The sequence below is a fragment of the Rana temporaria genome, chromosome 13 (genome assembly GCF_905171775.1).
Source record: "Rana temporaria chromosome 13, aRanTem1.1, whole genome shotgun sequence".
In the NCBI taxonomy this organism is placed as follows: domain Eukaryota; kingdom Metazoa; phylum Chordata; class Amphibia; order Anura; family Ranidae; genus Rana; species Rana temporaria.
In genome coordinates, this window is record NC_053501.1 from 32,175,772 (window position 1) to 32,195,663 (window position 19,892).

A 19,892-nucleotide genomic window follows, 5' to 3' on the forward strand; every position below is an offset into this window, starting at 1 on the left:
TCGCTGCCTAGAATATGGTTACCTTCAATACATGAATATGACAAAAACATTCTTTGGGGGGGGGGGGATGAAACAAACAAAGCTACTTTTTCTTTTTTCAATTCCAATTATGTTTTGCTGCAGACAACTTTGTTCTAAGGTTTCCTTTTTTTTCTCTGGTATTACAAGTCTTTTTAGGTGAAATCTTTGGAATCAACGCCTCATTAATCACATCACAAAATCAGAAAGCCTTGGATGAACTAATGCTCTGCATGTGTTAATTAGAAAAGCTGCAGGCATCAGCAAGGACACATACGCGTTTTTTTCCCCTCTGTCTGCAATATGCACGCCGTGGCTCATTTCTATTCAGTGATAATGGACGTTAAAACATTTTTTATCTGTTACATATTAATCTGTTCTTCAGAGAATGTATGCACGTTGATTTATTCTTTTGCCAGCTAAAATGTAGAAATCTGTAGACTGGAGATTGAAATAAAGGAAGTTTGATTATATTTAGCCAGATTCAGAAAGACTGGCTTAACTTCGTGCAGGCGTAGCGTATCGTATTTACGCTACGCTGCAAGTCAGAGAGGCAAGTGCTGTATTCACAAAGCACTTGCCTCTTAAGTTACGGCGGCGTAGCGTAAATGGGCCGGCGTAAGCGTGCCCAATTCAAACTGTGAAGAGGTGGGCGTGGTTTATGTAAATAAACCATGACCCCACGTAAAAGACGTTTTGAACGAACGGCGCATGCGCCGTCCATGGACGTATCCCAGTGCGCACGCTCCAAATTACGCCACAAGGACTTATTGGTTTCGACGTGAACGTAAATTACGTCCAGCCCCATTCACGGACGACTTACGCAAACGACGTAAAAATTTCAAAATTCGACGCGGGACCGACGTCCATACTTAACATTGGCTAGTCCAGCTTTTTGTTGGACTAACTTTACGCCTGAAAACGCCTTACGTAAACGGCGTATCTTTACTGCGACGGGCAAGCGTACGTTCGTGAATAGGCGTATCTCGCTGATTTAAACATTCTAGGCGTAAATCAGCGTTCACGCCCCTAGCGGCCGGCCTAAGTAGAAAGCTAAGATACGTCGTATCTTAGCTACATTTAAGTGTATCTCATTTTGAAAATACACTTAGATTCAGAGTTACGACGGCGTATCTACTGATACGCCAGCGTAACACTACCTGAATCTGGCTATTAGTCTTGTATTGAAAGGAACCAGTCTGGAAAGAACTAAGGGACTTTTCATTGCTGACTTGATCCTGGAGCTGGTCCCAGGGATTTTATCTTTGATGTTTATTTACTGCTTGGTAGTCTAGGACTGATACAAGCTGTCTATGAGGTGTCGGGGAAACATTAGTAACTTGAAAAACAAGACCAGTGTGCCTGTGCCTTTAAGGACAGGTGGGCTCCCTCCAGCTCACCTGCCCACTGCCCATCCATTATTGTGCTTCTGCTATGGTAAGGTGACCAGATTTTTTAAATGAAATCCAGGGACATTTTTTTTACTAGTAATGGTGGTAATCAGCGACTCATAGCTTGACTGTGATATTGCGGCGGACAAATCGGACACTAAGGCCTTGTACACACGATCAGTCCAAACTGATGAAAACGGACTGAAGTTCAGTTTCATCAGTCCAAACCTACCGTGTGTATGCCCCATCGGACTTTTGTCCTTCAGACCAAAGTTTTAGAACTTGCTTTAAAATCGGACTGATGGACGCCTGACCGATCGGTCAAAACCGATGGTTAGTACGCAAAAGCATCGGTTCAAAACCCACGCATGCTCAGAATCAAGTTGACGCATGCTTGGAAGCATTGAACTTCGTTTTTTTTTTTACGTTGGACTCGATCGGTTTTTGAACTGATGGTGTGTACGCACATCAGACCATCAGTCTGCTTCATCGGTGAACCGATGAAACTCAACTTCAGTCTGTTTTTATCAGTTTGGACTGATCGTGTGTACAGGGCCTAAGTGACACTTTGTGGGAACCAGTGACACTAATACGGTACTAATGACATCTAGGGCAATTAAAGGGTTAAATGTGTGCCTAACAAGTTTTCTATTACTGTGGGGGAGGAGGTTTTACTAAGGGAAGGCATAGATCCCCGTACCTGCTTTCCAGGAACACAGGATCAATGTCTTCCATACTGACAGAACGGGGATCTGCTTTACATGTACATAACGATCAGCGGGTACCAGTGGACATCGAGCCTGCGGGAGCCGCTGATTGGCTACCATATCCAAAAATGCAGGATCAGATATATATACATGATCCTGCTCAGTGTGACCGCCCTGTAGCACTAAATCTGCTATCAGGCGATCAGCAATTGGTTATCATCATCAGTGTTATGATAACTTATGGGCAGCAACCGCTCTATCATGGCTCTGTCACAGTGTGTCACATGACATGGGTGCTGGATGCAGATTTTGTTAACAAAATCAGCACCCAGAGGCCATGTTATGTGACACACTGTGACAGAGCCAGCCAGAGCCCTGACAGAGTGCCTGCTGCCTGTTGAGTTATGATACCATCCATGATGCCAGAGAGACAGACAGACAAAGTGCAATGTAGTCTATTCACAGGCACCCCCATAGCACACCTGTGTTGAAGCATTGAAGGCACTGGCAGCCCCACGATCGCATCCTCTTCCCAGGGCCAGATTAAGAACATCATGGGCCTGGTGCTGAGGATTTTGGTGGGGCCTTTTAGGCTGCATTCACACCTCCGCGACAAGTAACGCCGCATACGCGGCGTATTTTGCCGCGAATAGTGTAACTTTTTTTTTACAAATCCTTCCTATTGCTTTGTATGGCCGAACGCCAATGCCGCCTGAAAAAAAGGGTCCGGGACTTTTTTTCATGCCGCAGGTGTACGGCGTCTATGAGATTTGAACCATCTCATAGACAGCAATGGGAATTCTCCCCTCCAGCGGCACGAGCGGCCGGCGTCGGGCGTTTTGTCGCGGAGGTGTGAATGGGGTGTAATAAATAATAAATAAATGTGTGGGAATGACATGAACGCAGCCCAGCCAAGGCAAGTGACCAAAGGCACAGAACCCAGAAGGAAGACCGGGTGAAGATGGAAGTGTCCAGGCCCCGCCTGATTCATCGCAGCACTGGAGGGCTCAGTCTGAAAATTGAAGTGTACACTAATGTGCTAATATGCTGTGCATACTTGTACGTTGTGGCATAACCTACCCCAGGGCCTCTAAAAAGTAGTAATGTCAGGAAAGTTTACTACCGCTTTATTATCACAGGATCCCAGGAGCCTCTCATGGGGCCCCCTACTGACCCAGTGGCCCTTGGGCAGTGCTTAAGTGCACAGTTGCCAACATTTAAAAAATATTTTCAGGGCCACTTTTTTATATAAGTGCTATATTTAGAGTAGCTGAGATCCCCTATGTTCCTCTACAGTATACATCCCAGTAGTAATCACAAAATTAAATGAGTACTAATAATGGGGCAGAACAAATATGAGAACTGATATTTCCTTTAGTTGAACTAACAAAAGTGTGTCCATTCTAGAGCTGGTAACATTGAGGGTATTCAGTATAATTTTAAAGAACTGTTTTTGTGGGTAAGCGACATAGGGGAGGATTATGGACGGTATATAAGTGGGAAGTATGTGCAGGTGAGGGAGAGGAATGTGGAGGGTCTAACAGTGGGCACTATGTACAGGAGAGGAGTACAAAGGGTACGGAAAAAAGCACTATGTACAGGAGAGGAGTGTGAAGGGTATGACAATGGGCAGTATGTACAGGAAGAGTGAGGGGGTATGACAGAGGGTAGTACGTACCAGAGAGAAGTGTGGAGGGTATGATGGGGCAGTATGTACAGGAGAGGAATGTAGACGGTATGATAGTGGGCTCTATGTATAGGAGAGGAGTGTGGAGGGTATGACAGTGAACACTATGTATAGGAGAGGAGTGTGGAGGGTATGACAGTGGGCGCTATGTATAGGAGAGGAGTGTGGAGGGTATGACAGTGGGCACTATGTACAGGAGAGGAGTATGTTGGGTATGACAGTGGGCACTATGTATAGGAGAGAAGTGTGGAGAGTATGATAGTGGGCACTATGTACAGGAGAGGAGTGTGGAGAGTATGACAGTGAGCACTATGTACAGGAGTGGAAGGATATTTAGGGACTGAGTAGTGGTTAAGCGGGTCATACATGGATTGAAATTACGCCAATTATGCAGAGACCAGCCATAGTCAATCTATGTATGGGCTAGCTGGTTTTACACAAGTCAATCTATTAATCAACTTGAGTACAACCAGCCTGTTTTTTTTTTTCTTAAAACAATCAGTGCTGCCAGCTAAAGTTAGCAACACTGATCATTGTACGCACTGGCAGAACACAATAATACTGCAGTGGAGTGATTCCCCCATCCACAGGTCAGCAGGTGAGAGGGTGTGTGGGGACAGGCTGGGGAGAGATACTAGTCAGTGGCTGGGTAGGCACTGGTAGTATCAGAGCCAGATACACACAGGTTACATACGCCACGATCGTTAGAGCGAGAACAATAATTCTAGTACTAGACCTCCTCTGTAACTCTAAACATGTAACCTAAAAAAATGTAAAGCATCGCTTAGGATACCAAAAAAAAATGTGCTAACTTAACTAACTAACTGTTTTTTTAATGAATGAAACATTTTTTTCCAAAAAAACATGTTTGAAATATTGCTGCGCAAATACCGTGCTAGAGCTGCACAATTAATCGTTAAAAAATCGTGATCTCGATTCAACCCCCCTGACGATCTTCAATGCAGAGTTTGCTGATTCTTTCATATAACAAGTGGAGAGACTTTCAGCTGTCAAAAGAAAATATCTGGGCAGTCTGCCAAGTTTTTAACAGGAAACATTGTAACTGACACTTCCTTCTTAGATCAAAGGGATAAACTTCTGTGTGTAAAGAACAAATCTGGGCAGTCTGCGAAGTTTGTAAACAAAATGAAACATTGTAACTAACTAAAATTGTAACTAAATTTAACCACTTAAAGTCCAACACTTGTTTCTTAAGTTAGAAAGCAATATTATTTGCTAGAAAATTACTTGGAACTGCCAAACATTATATATTTTACCAGAGACTCTAGGGAATACAATGGCTATTGCTGCAATATGTTATGTCACACTGCATTTTCCCACTTCAATGAATAATAAAAACCATAAAAACAAAACAGTGAAGTTAGCCCATTTTTTTTTTTTTTTTTTTTTTTATGTGAAAGATGATGTTACGCCGCAACAATCGTGAGAGAATCGTGATCTATCTTCTAAGCAAAAAAATTGCAATTCTTATTTTCGCCAGAATCGTGCAGCTCTACACCGTGCAACATAAAAAGTGCAAAGACCACCATAGAGTCATTTTCTAGCAACAAACAAATGATGATTTTTACATGTAGTAGAGAAGTGTCAGAATTGGCCTGGGTGGCAAGGGGTTAATTACCATGAGTAATATACAAATAATTATTATAAGCCCTGTGATCCTATCAGTCTGCTGTAGTGTGTCAGCTTGTATTTATATTGGCCGCTCTGAATGTAGCTTCTGACAGGCTGTGCAAGCAGGCCGTATCTCCGCCCCCATAAATGATAGCCGTCCCATATTTTAACCAGTTGTGGGGTAGCTCTTCCCATGCCTACCCCCAAATGTGGGGTTTCTGTGACCTCTGGTCATCGAGCTACAACCCCCCAAATTCGATCTTAAAAAAAAAAAAAAATCTTAAAAAAAAAAAAATCTCTTAAATCTCACTCTCTGGGCCCCCGGCTACTACTGGGTGGGGAGTGGAGAAAGATCACTCCACCAGGGAAGGCAAGGAGATAAACAGGCAAGGCGGCTGGCCGGGACTTGAGCCAAGGCAGAAGAACACCGGGGATTTATGGTCACCCTATACTATAGAGGCTCTGAAAAATGTAGTTAGGACTGCAGATAACACTGGGGTGCCATGACATGGCTCTGAAGCTTACACATGAGTTTGCAAATGTGTGCCAACTAAACCCATGTTTTTAACACAACCTGTTCATTTGGTTGGTTGCTGGCTGGCCAGTAAGTTGAGATGGGAATTTTCTTTGGTTTTGTTATACCTACATTGCCCTTCCATGTGCTCTTTGCTGCGAAGGCCAGTTATAGGTGGGGGCAGTGGCCATTTGTTTGTACTGTTAAAAACAAAACCATGAAAAATGGGCATCCAGGAGGTGCCTGCGCTTTGATATGAGCTTATACAAAGTAGTGAGAGGGCAAAAAACATTTAAAGAGCCCACTGGCTCGGGTTAGGCTGCTCACAAAAGACAAGGCTACTCTTTAAAAAAAAAAAACAGTGTAAAAAAAAAAAAATAAAGAAAAAAATAAATAAGAAAAAAACAAAAACAAATTTTAATGTGCCCCGTCCCGCCGAGCTCGCGTGCAGAAGCGAACGTATACGTGACTAGCGCCCGCATATGAAAACGATGTTAATACCACACGTGAGGTATCACTGCGATCGTTAGAGCAATAATTTAGCTCTAGACCTCCTCTGTAACGCAAAACATGCAACCTGTAGAATTTTTTTAAATGTCACCTATGGAGATTTTAAAGCAGCGGTCTCAAACTGGTGGCCCTCCAGCCTTTGCGAAACTACAAGTCCCATCATGCCTCTGCCTGTGGGAGTCATGCTTTGTAACTGTCAGCCGTGCAATGCCTCATGGGACGTCTAGTTTCCCAACAGCTGGAAGGCTTCCAGTTTGAGACCCCTGTTTTAAAGGATAAAAGTTTGTTGCAATTCCACGAGTGGGCACAATTTTAAAGCGTAACATGTTGGGTATCAATTTACTCGGCGTAATATCATCTTTCACAATATAAAAAAATTGGGCTAACTTTACTGTTGTCTTATATTTTAATTAAAAAAAGTGTATTTCTTCCAAAAAAAAGCGCATTGTAAGACCGCTGTGCAAATACAGTATGACAGAAAGTATTGCAATGACCTCCAATTTATTCTCTAGGGCAGGGATCCTCAAACTACGGCCCTCCAGCTGTTGCAGAACTACACATCCCATGAGGCATTGGAACACACTGACATTCACAGACATGACTAGGCATGATGGGAATTGTAGTTCCTGAACAACTGGAGGGCCATAGTTTGAAGACCCCTGCTCTAGGGTGTTAGAAAAAATATATATAATGTTTACTTGGTTCTAAGTAATTTTCTAGCAAACAAGTTTGAAAAATAAGCCCGGTCCTAAAGTGGCCAAAGCAAGGCAGCCAAAGCATATCGGGGGTCAAAGAAACTCCCCCTTCATCAGGGTTTCAGTTAAATGAGGACCTTGAGAAGACTCAAATAAGACTTTCTTGTATGAATCTGTGCAGGGAAGCCAATTGCTGGATTACAATTCCTGGCCAGCAGTATCTGCATCAGCAGTCAAAATAAGAAGCTTCTTATTTTGACTGCTGATGCAGATACTGGTGGCCAAGAATCCTAACTTTGGTCTGGCACTCCTTCACAAAAACAAGGTCATGGTAGCTCTGTGTTTTTATGTTGACTAATCATTCTTAGTTTTGAATAGCGTGGGAAAGGATTAGAACTCTGGTTGGGTGTTTACTGATATCTAAAGTTTTGTTAAAGAGGAAGTAAACCCTGATGGGGTTTACTTCCTCTATGTCTCCCTGCAAAGGTAAAGCATAATGGGCTACTATGCATTGCATAGTAGCCCACTATGTGACACTTACTTGCAGTAGAAGCCCCCGATGTCGCCGTCTTCCTCCATGGCAGCGAGCGTCCATCTTCACCCCTCTTCTTCCGGGGCCTTTGAACTCCGGCTCTGTGACTGTCCGGAGTCGCGTGACGTCACTCACGCGCATTCGCGCGGGACCTGCCTTTAATGGCATGACCCCGGCTTAAAATGCCACACCGCATCCTTTCAAGACGGCGCATGCGCAGAAGAAGGTATTGCAAGCACCAACAGGTAAGGCTTAATCTAAGCTTACCTTTAGGTGTAACTTCCGCCAGAGGGTTTACAATCACTTTAAGAGAGATGTACCCTATCATTAATAATAATAATAATAATATGCGCTGAGTATTAACTTCTGTGATGTGAACCGGAACCACAAACCATAGGTGATTCAAATTCAGTACATGTGTATAAAAATAATTAGTCCAAATGCATGCTACTGAGCATGCAACTACAATACACCTCCTGAGTGCAAGTGCTGTGTACTGGCTTGAAAGATAAGTATGGGGTGATCAAATTCTACAGACTCCAAGCTGATTTGCTTCACATGTTAGTATCAGATCTTCCACAGTTGTGCAGCTCATGTGAAAAACAGAGAGACAAAAAAAGAAATCCTCATTGTGCAGATAACACACAACCATATGGAAACAATTTTGACAAGCTTGAGATAGGTCACACTCACGAATCCACCGATTAATATCAGCAAACAAACAATCCTCATTTGGCTGCTCAGCATACGATGTGTCTCCTCATTCGGATGTGCAATCCGTCCCGTTCGTAGCTCTTCCCCCACGTGTTACATCACTAGACACGTGACTTAATCATGGGTAACCCATTCTCCAAGCTTCCGGTAACCCATGATTAAGTCACGTGTCTAGTGATGTCCAACCAGGACTCTGTTCTGTTCTACTCAAAGCTGTGCGTGGTCCCTCCGCATCATCAGAGGTGCAAATACAGTGCAGGGCTATTAACACTGCCTTGTACATGGAGAGGGCAAGCATGCAGCAATGGTGAAATAGGACCGATTACATAGATGGAGGAAGACTATAAGAGCCAGGTATAAGGTAGACATTGTGTAAAAGTGTCCTTCGTGCTACTAGGAGAAAATAAAAAATTTTTAAGTAACAGAAAAAAGTGATAATAATGGATAAAACCAGCAGCAAAACCTAAAAGTGTTCTCAATACACAAAATAGACATATAATAATATAAAGTGATCTAACGCGGTGATATATAATCACTCAAACAATAAAACAAAATCCCCAAAGGGATTAATAAAGTGCAAAATGTATAATTAATAAAATAAGAGGGGGGAAGAAGGCAAAGACAGATAAAACAGTGTTCTAAGCGCCTTCTCACATGACTTCCGATGTACGTCTGATTCCGGCCACTCCCTATGCGTTACGTCATGGCACGTGACTTTATCAGATCCCCCCGATGAAGTCATGTGTCGTGATGTAACGCGTAGGGAGTGGCTGGAATTGGACGTACACCGGAAGTGACGTGAGAAGGCGCTGAGAACGTGGTTTTATCTCTTTGCCTTCTCCCCCCCCCCCTTAGTTTCCTAAACTGTCTGTCTTTTTTTGTTTATAGCACAACAAATAAAAGCTGCAGAGGTGATCAAAAGAAAGCTCTCTTTGTGGTAAAAAAAAAAATTTAATTTTGTTTGGGTACAGCGTCGCAATTGTCAGTTAAAGCGACGCAGTGCCGTATCGCAAAAAATGGCCTGGACATTAAGGGGGCAAATAATAATAGCTCAGTGAATTACCTGCCGGCAGTCTGTAAAACTCTATGACAGGCTGACTTGCCTTTAGTATGTTCAGTCTCTGATCTTCTCCTGTAGTATGTCTGCAGGCTCTGACCATCTCCTCTAGTATGTCTGCAGTATGTTCATAGTCTATGGCCATCCCTGTTGCTTGTCCTATGCTCTGACCATCTCCTGCAGTATGTCTGTAGCCTCTGACCATCTCTTGCAGTATGTCCCTAGTTTCTCACCATCTCCCGCAGTATGTCCACAGTCTCTGACCATGTTCCGTTGTTTGTCCCAGGCTCTGAGGATCTCCTGCAGTATGTCTAGAGTTTTTGACCATCTCCTACAGTACCTTCCACAAGCTTTGATCATCTCCTGCATGTCTGCAATTGCTCACTGTAGCAATACATAAGCTGAATATAATGTGTGGCCCTTTGGTGCGGTCAGGGGATACATGTAAAGCCCATTACATCTTACAACTTAACCAGCACCGGAAAAATTAAAACAAATGATAACACAACACAAACCTTTTTGTAAAATATATATTTATTTTCCAGACAGATAGGTTTGCAATGAGACCTTTTGTAGACAGTAAAGCAAAAAGATTTTACAGCAGAGTTTCAATGGCAGCTAGTCCATGGCTTGAGAGCTGATCAGCCAGCTTTAAAACACTGTAAGTAAGCAGAGACAAAAATCAGAAATTACTTTATTCTGGAATTTCCAGCTATTTCTGCGTTAAACAAAAAGCACAATAGGAAATTTATATTTCTAGTGGCACAGAGGTCAACAGAAGGCCATACATACAGAAGGAAAGTTTATAAACCAAATTGCAGGATCCAAGAAAAGTTCTGACTCTGGTTTCTGCCTACTGTTTGATTACTTTTTTGTAACTTAATCTAACCTGCAAAAGTGTTCCAAACTGGCAGTTATGTGACCATCAACTCAACCACTTCACCCCTCCCTCTTTCTCTCTCCAAACAAGGAAGTTATTTGCATGCAACCTTGACGTCACAAACATTCACACAGCCAGGCCAGAGCTACAAGTACACAAACCAGAGACCCAGTAACCAATCAAAAAAGTCGGTAGTACTGGGTGATTTCATAGTCGCAGGTATACTGCTAGCTCTTTTGGCCATTAATCATTTTCTATTTTGCATTCCCCTTAATGTCCTGGAGTATACCCCTTGAAAGGTTTGTGTACCACAGATTGGGAACCATTGGTCCTGAGTAGGGATGAGCTTTATGTTCGAATCGAAAAAGAGTTCGACTCGAACATTGGCTGTTCGCCCAACAGCGAACAAATTGGGGTGTTCCCGGCAAATTCGAAAAGCCGCGGAACACCCATTAAAAGTCTATGGGAGATCTCAAAAGTGCTAATTTTAAAGGTTAATATGCAGTTATTGTCATAAAAAGTGTTTGGGGACCTGGGTCCTGCACCAGGGGACATGTATCAATGCAAAAAAAGTTTTAAAAAATGGCTGTTTTTTCGAGAGCAGTGATTTTAATAATGCTTAAAGTGAAACAATAAAAGTGAAATATTCCTTAACATTTCATACCTGGGGTGTGTGTATAGTATGCCTGTAAAGTAGCGCATGTGTCCCGTGCTTAGAAAAGTCCCTGTACAATATGAAATTTCTAAAAGGAAAAAAAGCTGCGGCTATAATGAATTGTCGGGTCCCGGCAATACAGATAAAAGTCATTGAAAAAAAAACAGCATGGGTTCCCCCTTAGTCCATTACCAGACCCTTTGTGTCTGGTATGAATATTAAGGGGAACCCCGAACCAAAATAATAAAAAAAATGCGTTGGTGTCCCCCCCAAATTCCATATCAGGCCCTTCAGGTCTGGTATAGAAATTAAGAGGAACCCTGCGCCATTTTTTTTTAAATTGCGTGGGGTTCCCCCCAAAAATCCATACCAGACCCTTATCCGAGCACGCAACCTGGCGGGCCGCAGGAAAAGAGGGGGGACAAGAGAGCGCCACCCCCTTTCTGAACTGTACCAGGCCACATGCCTTCAACATGGGGAGAATGTTCCCATGTTGATGGGGACAAGGGCCTCATCCCCACAACTCTTGCCCGTTGATTATGGGGGTCTGCGGGCGAGGGGCTTATCTTTAACAAAGGGCAACTGCATATCCCGGCCCCCCCATGTGAATTGGTAACGGGGTAAGCTGTACGCCTATCATTTCACAAAAAAACACAGGAGACAGTTTGGGACAAGTCCTTTTTAAAAAAAAAAAAAATAATAAAAAAAATAAAAAGGCTCCAACAATGCTATCCAGTCTCGAGCGATACAGAAAAAAAAAAAAAAAACCCTGCCGCTACAAAAGATACTGCTTCTGTAGGAGGCGCACGGCCGAATGACGCTCTCCCGGTGTGACAGCTCTTTTATAGCTGAGGGCGGGGCCACCCGTCATGTGCGCGGGTGACCCTGCCCCATCTCTGACGCAATTCGTCAGAGAGAGCGGTGTGACCCGTACCTGTCAATGGGTAACCCCAACCTTTCTCCTTTTCTGGGGCAACCCAACATTTGGGACTTTCACTGATAATGGTAAACAGGACAGATAGAGAGGATGAATCTCTTTAATGAGGGGCAGAGACAACAATAAAAACCTAGTGGATGTTCTAATCCCTCTCGACTATCTAAAACTAAAAAAGTTTTGCCTTTAGTAATACTTTAAGAAATTGCAGCTGATAAAAGAAGCTGAATCTAGAACAGGACTTCAACTCAAAAGGTAATTCACTGAGCTACTGTTATTTGCCATAATTATTGTTATTTTCAGCCATGGGACCATTATTTCAGGATTTCATGGATTCTAAATTGCCGAAAAGTAGGGTTGTATTGACAAATTATTAATTTTTATAGCTTCTAAATGTAGCCTTCCTAAGTCTCCATGTTTCTCTAAGTACAGGTTTCCTTGAAGTGCTTCTGTAGCACTGTAGAGAATTATATACTACACAGAAGGATAATGGGTGGGTGCAGCGCTACAATCTTACCATTTAGTATACACAGACTCGAGATTTCAGAACAATCCATTTACTTGCTCTGTGTCAGGATCCAGATCGATATCATAGAAACACGGTCTAGTTGGGAGACCAGGCATTGTGCTCATCTACAAAACACGAGCAAAGGATTAGTGTCATTTATATGTATCAATAAAGACTTGGTGTAAGTTCTTAATGTAATGAGCATGCTAAAACTATAAGAAAATAAGATCTTTATTGTGTTATCATTCCTACTAATGCTGCAGTCCTCCTGTCTCCTCCAGAATGTCTAAAAAACCCTTCAGACAAAAATCATTTTTTACCTCCATAGGAGCAGACGGAGATCTGGCTGCACTACTGCAGTTCTGTTGCTTCCAAAATAGTCATGACAATAGCAGCGTCCCTTATAACAACTGCTCTCATATAGGAACTTATGAAAAAGTTCTATTTTTAAGTGGACGCTTTTTCTTATAAAGCTCACTTCCTTTTACTAATTGAATCAAAACTCCCTTGACAGCCTCATCTGCTGCTGAAACAGACATATGGAAGAGGAAATGTAGAGATAATGGGGGTTGATTTACTAAAGGTAAATCCACTTTGCACTGCAAGTGCATCACTGTAGATCTGAGGGGAAGATCTGAAATTAGGGGAAGCTCTGCTGATTTTATCAATCATGTGCAAGCTAAAATTCTGTTTTTTATTTTCCTTGCATGTTCCCCTTAGATCTACAGCGACTGCACTTCCAAGTGCACTTGCAGTGCAAAGTGGATTTGCCTTTAGTAAATAAACCCTAATGTTAAGCACAAAGGGCCAGATTCACGAAAATTTGCGGCCGTGTAACGTAACCCGTTTACGTTACACCGCTGCAAGTTTTCAGTGTAAGTGCCTGATCCTCAAAGCACTTACCTGGAAACTTGCGGCGGTGTAACGTAAAGTCGTCCGGCGCAAGCCCGCCCAATTCAAATGGGGCGGGTACCATTAAAATTAGGCGCGCTCCTGCGCCGGACGTTCTGCGCATGCTCCGTTCGCAATTTTCCCGACGTGCTTTGCGCGAACTTACGGCGGCCCGGCGTGTTTGTGAATCGCGACGTGCGTAACGTACTTACGCCGGGAAAAAAAAAATTCAAAAGCGACGCGGGAACGACGGGCATACTTTAACATGGTGGAGTAATTTTACACCATGTTAAAGCACACCTAACTTTGCGACGGGAAAAACCTTCGTGGATCGCCGTAACTGCTAATTTGCATACCCGACGCTGGAATACGACGCGAACTCCCCCCAGCGGCGGCTGAAGTATTGCATCCTAAGATCCGATGGTTTAAGTCAATTACACCTGTCGGATCTTAGGGCTATCTATGCAGAACTGATTCTATGAATCAGCCGCATAGATACGACAGGAGATACGACGGTGTATCAGGAGATACGCCGTCGTATATCCTCTGTGAATCTGGCCCAAAGTTCTCTGCAACTACGCATTCTTGTTCAAAATAATTTATGAAAATATACACACACACACACACACACACACATTTACTGGCCACTTTATTAGGTACACCTTGCTAGTACCGGGTTGGACCCCCTTTTGCTTTTATTCTTTGTGGCATGGATTCAACAAGATTTTGGAAACATTCCTCAGAGATTTTGGTCCATAGTGACATAATAGCATCACACAGATGCCGCAGATTTGTCGGCTGCACGTCCATGATGTGAATCTCCCCTTCCATTACATCCCAAAGGTGTAATCTGGTGACTGTGGGGGCCATTGGAGTACAGTGACCTCATTGTCATGTTCAAGAAACCAGTGGTAAGATGATTGGAGCTTTGTGACATGGTGCGTTATTCTGCTGGAAGGAGCCATCAGAAGATGGGTACACTGCAGTCATAATGGGATAGACATGGTCAGCAACAATACTCAGGTAGGCCGTGGCTTTTAAACGATGCTCAATTGGTACCTAAGGGACCCAAAGTGTGCCCTGAGAATATTCCCCCACACCAATACACCACCACCAGCCTGAACTATTGACACAAGGCAGGATGGATCCATTCTTTCATGTTGCCAAATTCTGACCCTACCATCTGAATGTCGCAGCAGAAATCGAAAATCATGTGGCTTCACATGTGGACTCTCTGATCAGAAGTGCATTCTTTGATCAAAAGTGCGAGTTAAAAACCAGGATTTGGCTATCATTTGCTTCTGCTTGCAGATTTGTTTTTTCCCCTCTTTTTCTCTGACACTTTTTAAACAGCTTTTTTTTCTTTTTCCTTTCTGCTAATTAAGGGGAGGGTTTAATTGTTCACAGGTGTGTGTTTGTTCACAGGTCTTCACAGGTGAGTATTAAAGTGGCTGTACAAGCTCCCAGAGGAGCTGGCTCCCAGTTGATGGTGGCTTCACATGTGGACTCTCTGATCAGAAGTGCATTCTTTGATCAAAAGTGCGAGTTAAAAACCAGGAGTTTGAAACAGGAGGTAAGACAGGAGTCTTCATTATTTTTTTCAATCATTGATCCAGAACAAGCTTGCAGCTAATAAAGTTGGAACTCTTGCTATATAGATTCAGCGGTGCAGCAGACGCTCTCATCTTAGTCTGCTCACCCCAGGGATAGTCAGAGCAGGACGCTCTCAAACGAGTCGGCTCTCCCCAGGGATAGTGCAGCCAGGCAGGGTCCACCACACCCCCCTAGCCAATTGATCCAGGGTTGCACCGATCGCCGTTAAGGGGTCAGGAAGGAATTTTTTCCCCCGATCGCTGCAGATTGGCACAGCACGCCGGGGGTTTTTCGCCTTCCTCTGGACCAATCGGGGAGAGAAGACTCAACGAGTGACGGCTCACTTGGACAGTCTTCCACCCATCACGTCCGGCGTCTCGCGGCTCTTCCCGCATCCGCGCCAGACCAGGCCTCATTCGCGGCCGCCGCAATTAGGAAAGACTGATGACAATGTGACTGGCGACAATGGCTAATCTGCGATACTCTGCGCACTCTATTCGGGGTCTGAGACAATTCGCAACAGCATTACCAGCCGTCACCAAAAAGGCCTTAAAAATAGAGCAACTTTTGAGATTCGATCGACGATCGACCATCAAAAATTTTAACTATTTAACCCAGCTCGAGCACATATCATGTGCTTTGATCAACACAAGATCGGCAGTAAAACACCGATTAGAAATCCACGATTTCTTACTACAAAACGATCTAGACTGCCTCTTTATTACAGAAAGCTGGCTCTCAGACGACTGCAACACCATTCTCGGAGAATTGGTGCCAGAAAACTATCGCATTATAACGGAAAACAGAATAGGGCAAAGAGGAGGAGGCCTGGCGGTGATCCACAAGAATCGCATTACAATCACTAAGCCAGCCCTTCAAAATCCTCTTCCATTCATGGAAACCCTTACTCTTCAACTTCAAACTTCCCCCCAGGAGACTGTTCACATTCTCCTCTGCTATAGGCCACCTGGGCCAAAATCGCAGTTTTTGCCATCATTAACGGAGTTTATATCCACTTATACCCTTAACAGCAAACACCTTTTGCTGCTCGGGGACTTTAATCTGTGGGCCAACTCCGCACAGGATCCCATTGCGGACGCCTGCATTGATCACCTGGAGGGATTAGGGCTACAGCAACTTATATGCGGGCCAACACATGCTTCAGGTCACACACTCGACCTAATTTTCAGACAAAATCTGAAAATAAGCATTTTAGAAAATGAACCATTGCCATGGACAGACCACCATGCAATTAATTTCATAATCTCCAAAATTCCCCCAGTGATAAAAGCACCCAAGCCGGTGACAATACACTGGGCTAGATCTCAGAAGAAGCTCCATTCGGAACTCTTCAAATCTACCTTGGGAAACAGAATCAAAACAATCCATCCACATCAAACAGCCGCAGATACACTGGACGCCATAAACGCAGCCCTGCTACAGTCAGCCGATTTAGTAGCACCGAAACGCAAAGCCTGCATTCGAAAAAGAAAGTCCGGCTGGTTCAACAACCAGCTGTCGCTTCTGAAGCAAGAGCGCAGAAGGGCGGAAGCCGCCTGGAAAAGAAGTCCTGCAGAGGATAACCTCATCATCTACAAGGCAATAACAACACGATATCATAAAGAAATCTTCAAAGCCAAGAAACATCATTTTTCTTTGGCGATTAACAGCGCCCTAAACCGCCCCCGCGAACTCTTCAAGATGGTCACCCAGACCATGAACCCAGGATGTCTTGAAGTCCCCAACTCAGACACCCAAGAGTTCTGCAATGAACTATCGGATTTCTTCATCAACAAAATTGAAAGAATCCGGGAAAGCATCATGCAAAACAATACCCCCCTCAACCCCACCGTCAATCAACCACAAAACACCCACAGAAACGCTCTACAATCAACAAAGTTCACTCTGGAACCGATCTCCATCGATACCACAAAAAATATCATTGGTGCTTTGCGGAACAGCACATCGCCCAATGATATCATCCCCACCAAACTGCTGAAGGAATGTGCCGACATCCTGGCACCACCCATCACACAGCTTATAAACCAGTCATTTAAGGAAGGCACAGTGCCATCCCTGTTGAAAGAGGGCACAATCCAGCCCATCTTGAAAAAACCTAACCTGGATCCCAAGGACCCAACTCACCGCCGTCCCATAACAGGCCTTAATGTTCTCTCCAAGATAATGGAGAAAGTAGTGGTACAACAGCTGCAACAGCATCTAGATACCCACAATCTACTGGATCCATTACAATCAGGCTTCCGTCCCGGACACGGGACAGAAACGGCCTTACTCAAAATATGGGACGATGCCCTCGAGGCCGCAGACGAAGGAGAATCTTGTCTCCTGGTTCTGCTGGACCTAAGCGCAGCCTTTGACACGGTAGACCACAAACTGTTACTGATGCGACTAGCCAAGGTAGCAGAAGTCGCAGAAGGTGATTTACCATGGTTTTCTTCCTTTCTTGAAAACCGATCACAAACAGTTAAATTGGGTTGTTTCACGTCGGAAAAGCGCACGGTGTCATGTGGAGTCCCCCAAGGATCCCCCCTGTCACCGGTGCTTTTCAACATCTATCTTCGCCCTCTCTTTGATATTATCAGTAGCCAAGAACTACTCTATCACTCTTATGCAGACGATACGCAACTGTATTTTCGCATCTGCAACAAAAAGGATCATCATCTCAGTTTAGAGAAATGTCTCTCTTTGATAGAAAACTGGATGACTAAGAGTTATCTTAAACTCAACAGTTCAAAAACAGAACTCCTTATGTTTCACGCCAGCCGAAAGAGTCAACTGGCAACAACCTGGACACCCCCGCCCATTCTGGGCCAAATCATCACCCCTAGCTCCAAAGTCAAAAGTCTCGGGGTCATCTTCGACACCTTCATGACAATGGACGCACAAATAGGGTCAGTAGTCAGCGGAGCGCACCATCTGTTGCGCCTACTACGCAGACTTATTCCATTTATCCCCAAAGAAGACGTAGCAGTCGTGGTGGGAACAATCGTGAATTCCAGACTGGACTATGCAAATGCCCTTTACCTCGGACTCCCAAAGTACCAAATCTCTCGTCTGCAAGTCGTACAGAATACGGCCGCCAGACTTGTGACTGGGAAAAAAAAATGGGAATCAATCTCACCTTCGTTGAGAACCCTTCACTGGCTGCCAGTAAAAGACAGAATTGCATTTAAAGCACTCTGCCTGACACATAAGTGCATCCATGGGAAGGCTCCGCAATATCTTTGCGACAAGATAGAACCTCACAATTCGAATCGCGTTCTGCGATCCACCGACCAAAATCTGGTCAGGGTACCAAAAACCAAATACAAGTCCAAAGGAGAAAGAAGGTTTGCTTTTCAGGGTCCTAGACTATGGAACGCTTTACCAACCAGCATTCGGTTGGAGGAAAACCACCTGACTTTCAGAAGACGAATCAAAACTCTGCTCTTTTGATGACATGAGACACGAACAACTAGCGCCCAGAAGCGATTCAGTTCGCATGCGCCGCGCTTTATAAGTTTTTTCATTCATTCATTCATTCATTAGACCCGGCAATGCTTTTCCAGTCTTCTATTGTCCAATTTTGGTGAGCCTGTGCGAATTGTAGCCTCAGTTTCCTGTTCTTAGCTGACAGGAATGTGTAGCCATCTGCTGTTGTTGCCCATTTGCTTCAAAGTTCGATGTGTTGTGCGTTTAGAGATGGTATTCTGCATACCTTGGTTGTTACGAGTGGTTATTTGAGATCCTGTTGTCTTTCTATTATCTCAAACCAGTCTGCCCATTCTCCTCTGACATAAACAATTATTTTCATCCACACAACTGCCACTCACTGGATATTTTCTCTTTTATGGACCATTCTCTGTAAACCTTAGGCCCCATACACACGATAGAATTTATCCGTGAATACGGTCCAGCGGACCGTTTCCGCGGATAAATCCTCTCGTGGATTTCGGCGGATTTTCATGCGATGGTGTGTACACACCATCGCATTGAAATCCGCGCCGAAATCCTCTGGCGATGACGTGTCGCTCCGTCGCCGCGATTATCACGCGGCGACGTGCGCGACGCTGTCATATAAGGAATTCCACGCATGCGTCAAATCATTACGACGCATGCGGGGGATCCCTTCGGACGGATGGATTCGGTGAGTCTGTACAGACCAGCGGATCCATCCGTTGGGATGGATTCCAGCAGATGGATATGTTGTGCATGTCAGCAAATATCCGATCTGCTGGAATCCATCCCAGGGGAGATTTATCCGCGGAAACAGATCCGCTGGCGTGTACACACCATAGGATCTATCCGCTGAAACCCATTTGCTGGGATTTATCTGCGGATGGATTCTATGGTGTGTACGGGGCCTAAGAGATGGTTGTACGTGAAAATCCCAGTAGATCAGCAGTTTTTGAAATACTCAGACCAGCCCATCCAACAACCATGGCACATTCAAAGTCAATTAAGCCCAGGTTCACACTGGGTAAGTTTTGCTTCGATTTGAGATGCGATTTCACATGTGAAATCGCATTTCAAATCGGCGGCATTTGCTGGCAATTGTCGGCAATGTGCTAATCGGTGCGATGCCGCATCTGCCGAAACCTGCACATATGTCTCTTAAATCGCGGCCGAAATCGGGACTGCCAGCGGGAGTGAAATCGTGCGAGTTCAGCTGAACTCGCACGGCTTCACTCCCGCAGCCCAGTGTGAACCAGGGCTAAATCCCCTTTCTTGCCCATTCTGAAGCTCGGTTGAACGTCACCACGTCTAGATGCCTAAATGCATCGAATTGCTGCCATGTGATTGGCTAATTAGCATTTTGTGTTACCAAGCAATCAAACAGGTGTACCTAATATAGTGGCCAGCAAGTGTATATTTATGCACACACACAGTGTATATAGCTAGCAATTACATTATATAGATTTGTCTGCCCTTGATTTCACCTGGGGTGACATTAATAAATTATGTCCCAGCAAT

The 19,892-nt window shown here is 44.2% G+C and overlaps 1 protein-coding gene across 1 annotated transcript in view; it reads right to left on the bottom strand.

Annotated features, from left to right (window-relative positions):
* Nucleotides 1-9,973: 9,973 nt before the first annotated feature.
* The window catches only part of MTHFD1 (methylenetetrahydrofolate dehydrogenase, cyclohydrolase and formyltetrahydrofolate synthetase 1), a 117,151-nt gene continuing 107,232 nt past the window's right edge, over nt 9,974-19,892 (bottom strand). Inside the window, exons 27-28 of the mRNA XM_040332917.1 lie at nt 12,444-12,559; nt 9,974-10,116 (exon numbers count right to left, since the gene is read on the bottom strand). Of these exons, the coding sequence (XP_040188851.1) occupies nt 12,470-12,559 (90 nt within the window). The 3' untranslated portion in view covers nt 9,974-10,116; nt 12,444-12,469. The remainder of the gene's footprint in view (nt 10,117-12,443; nt 12,560-19,892) is intronic.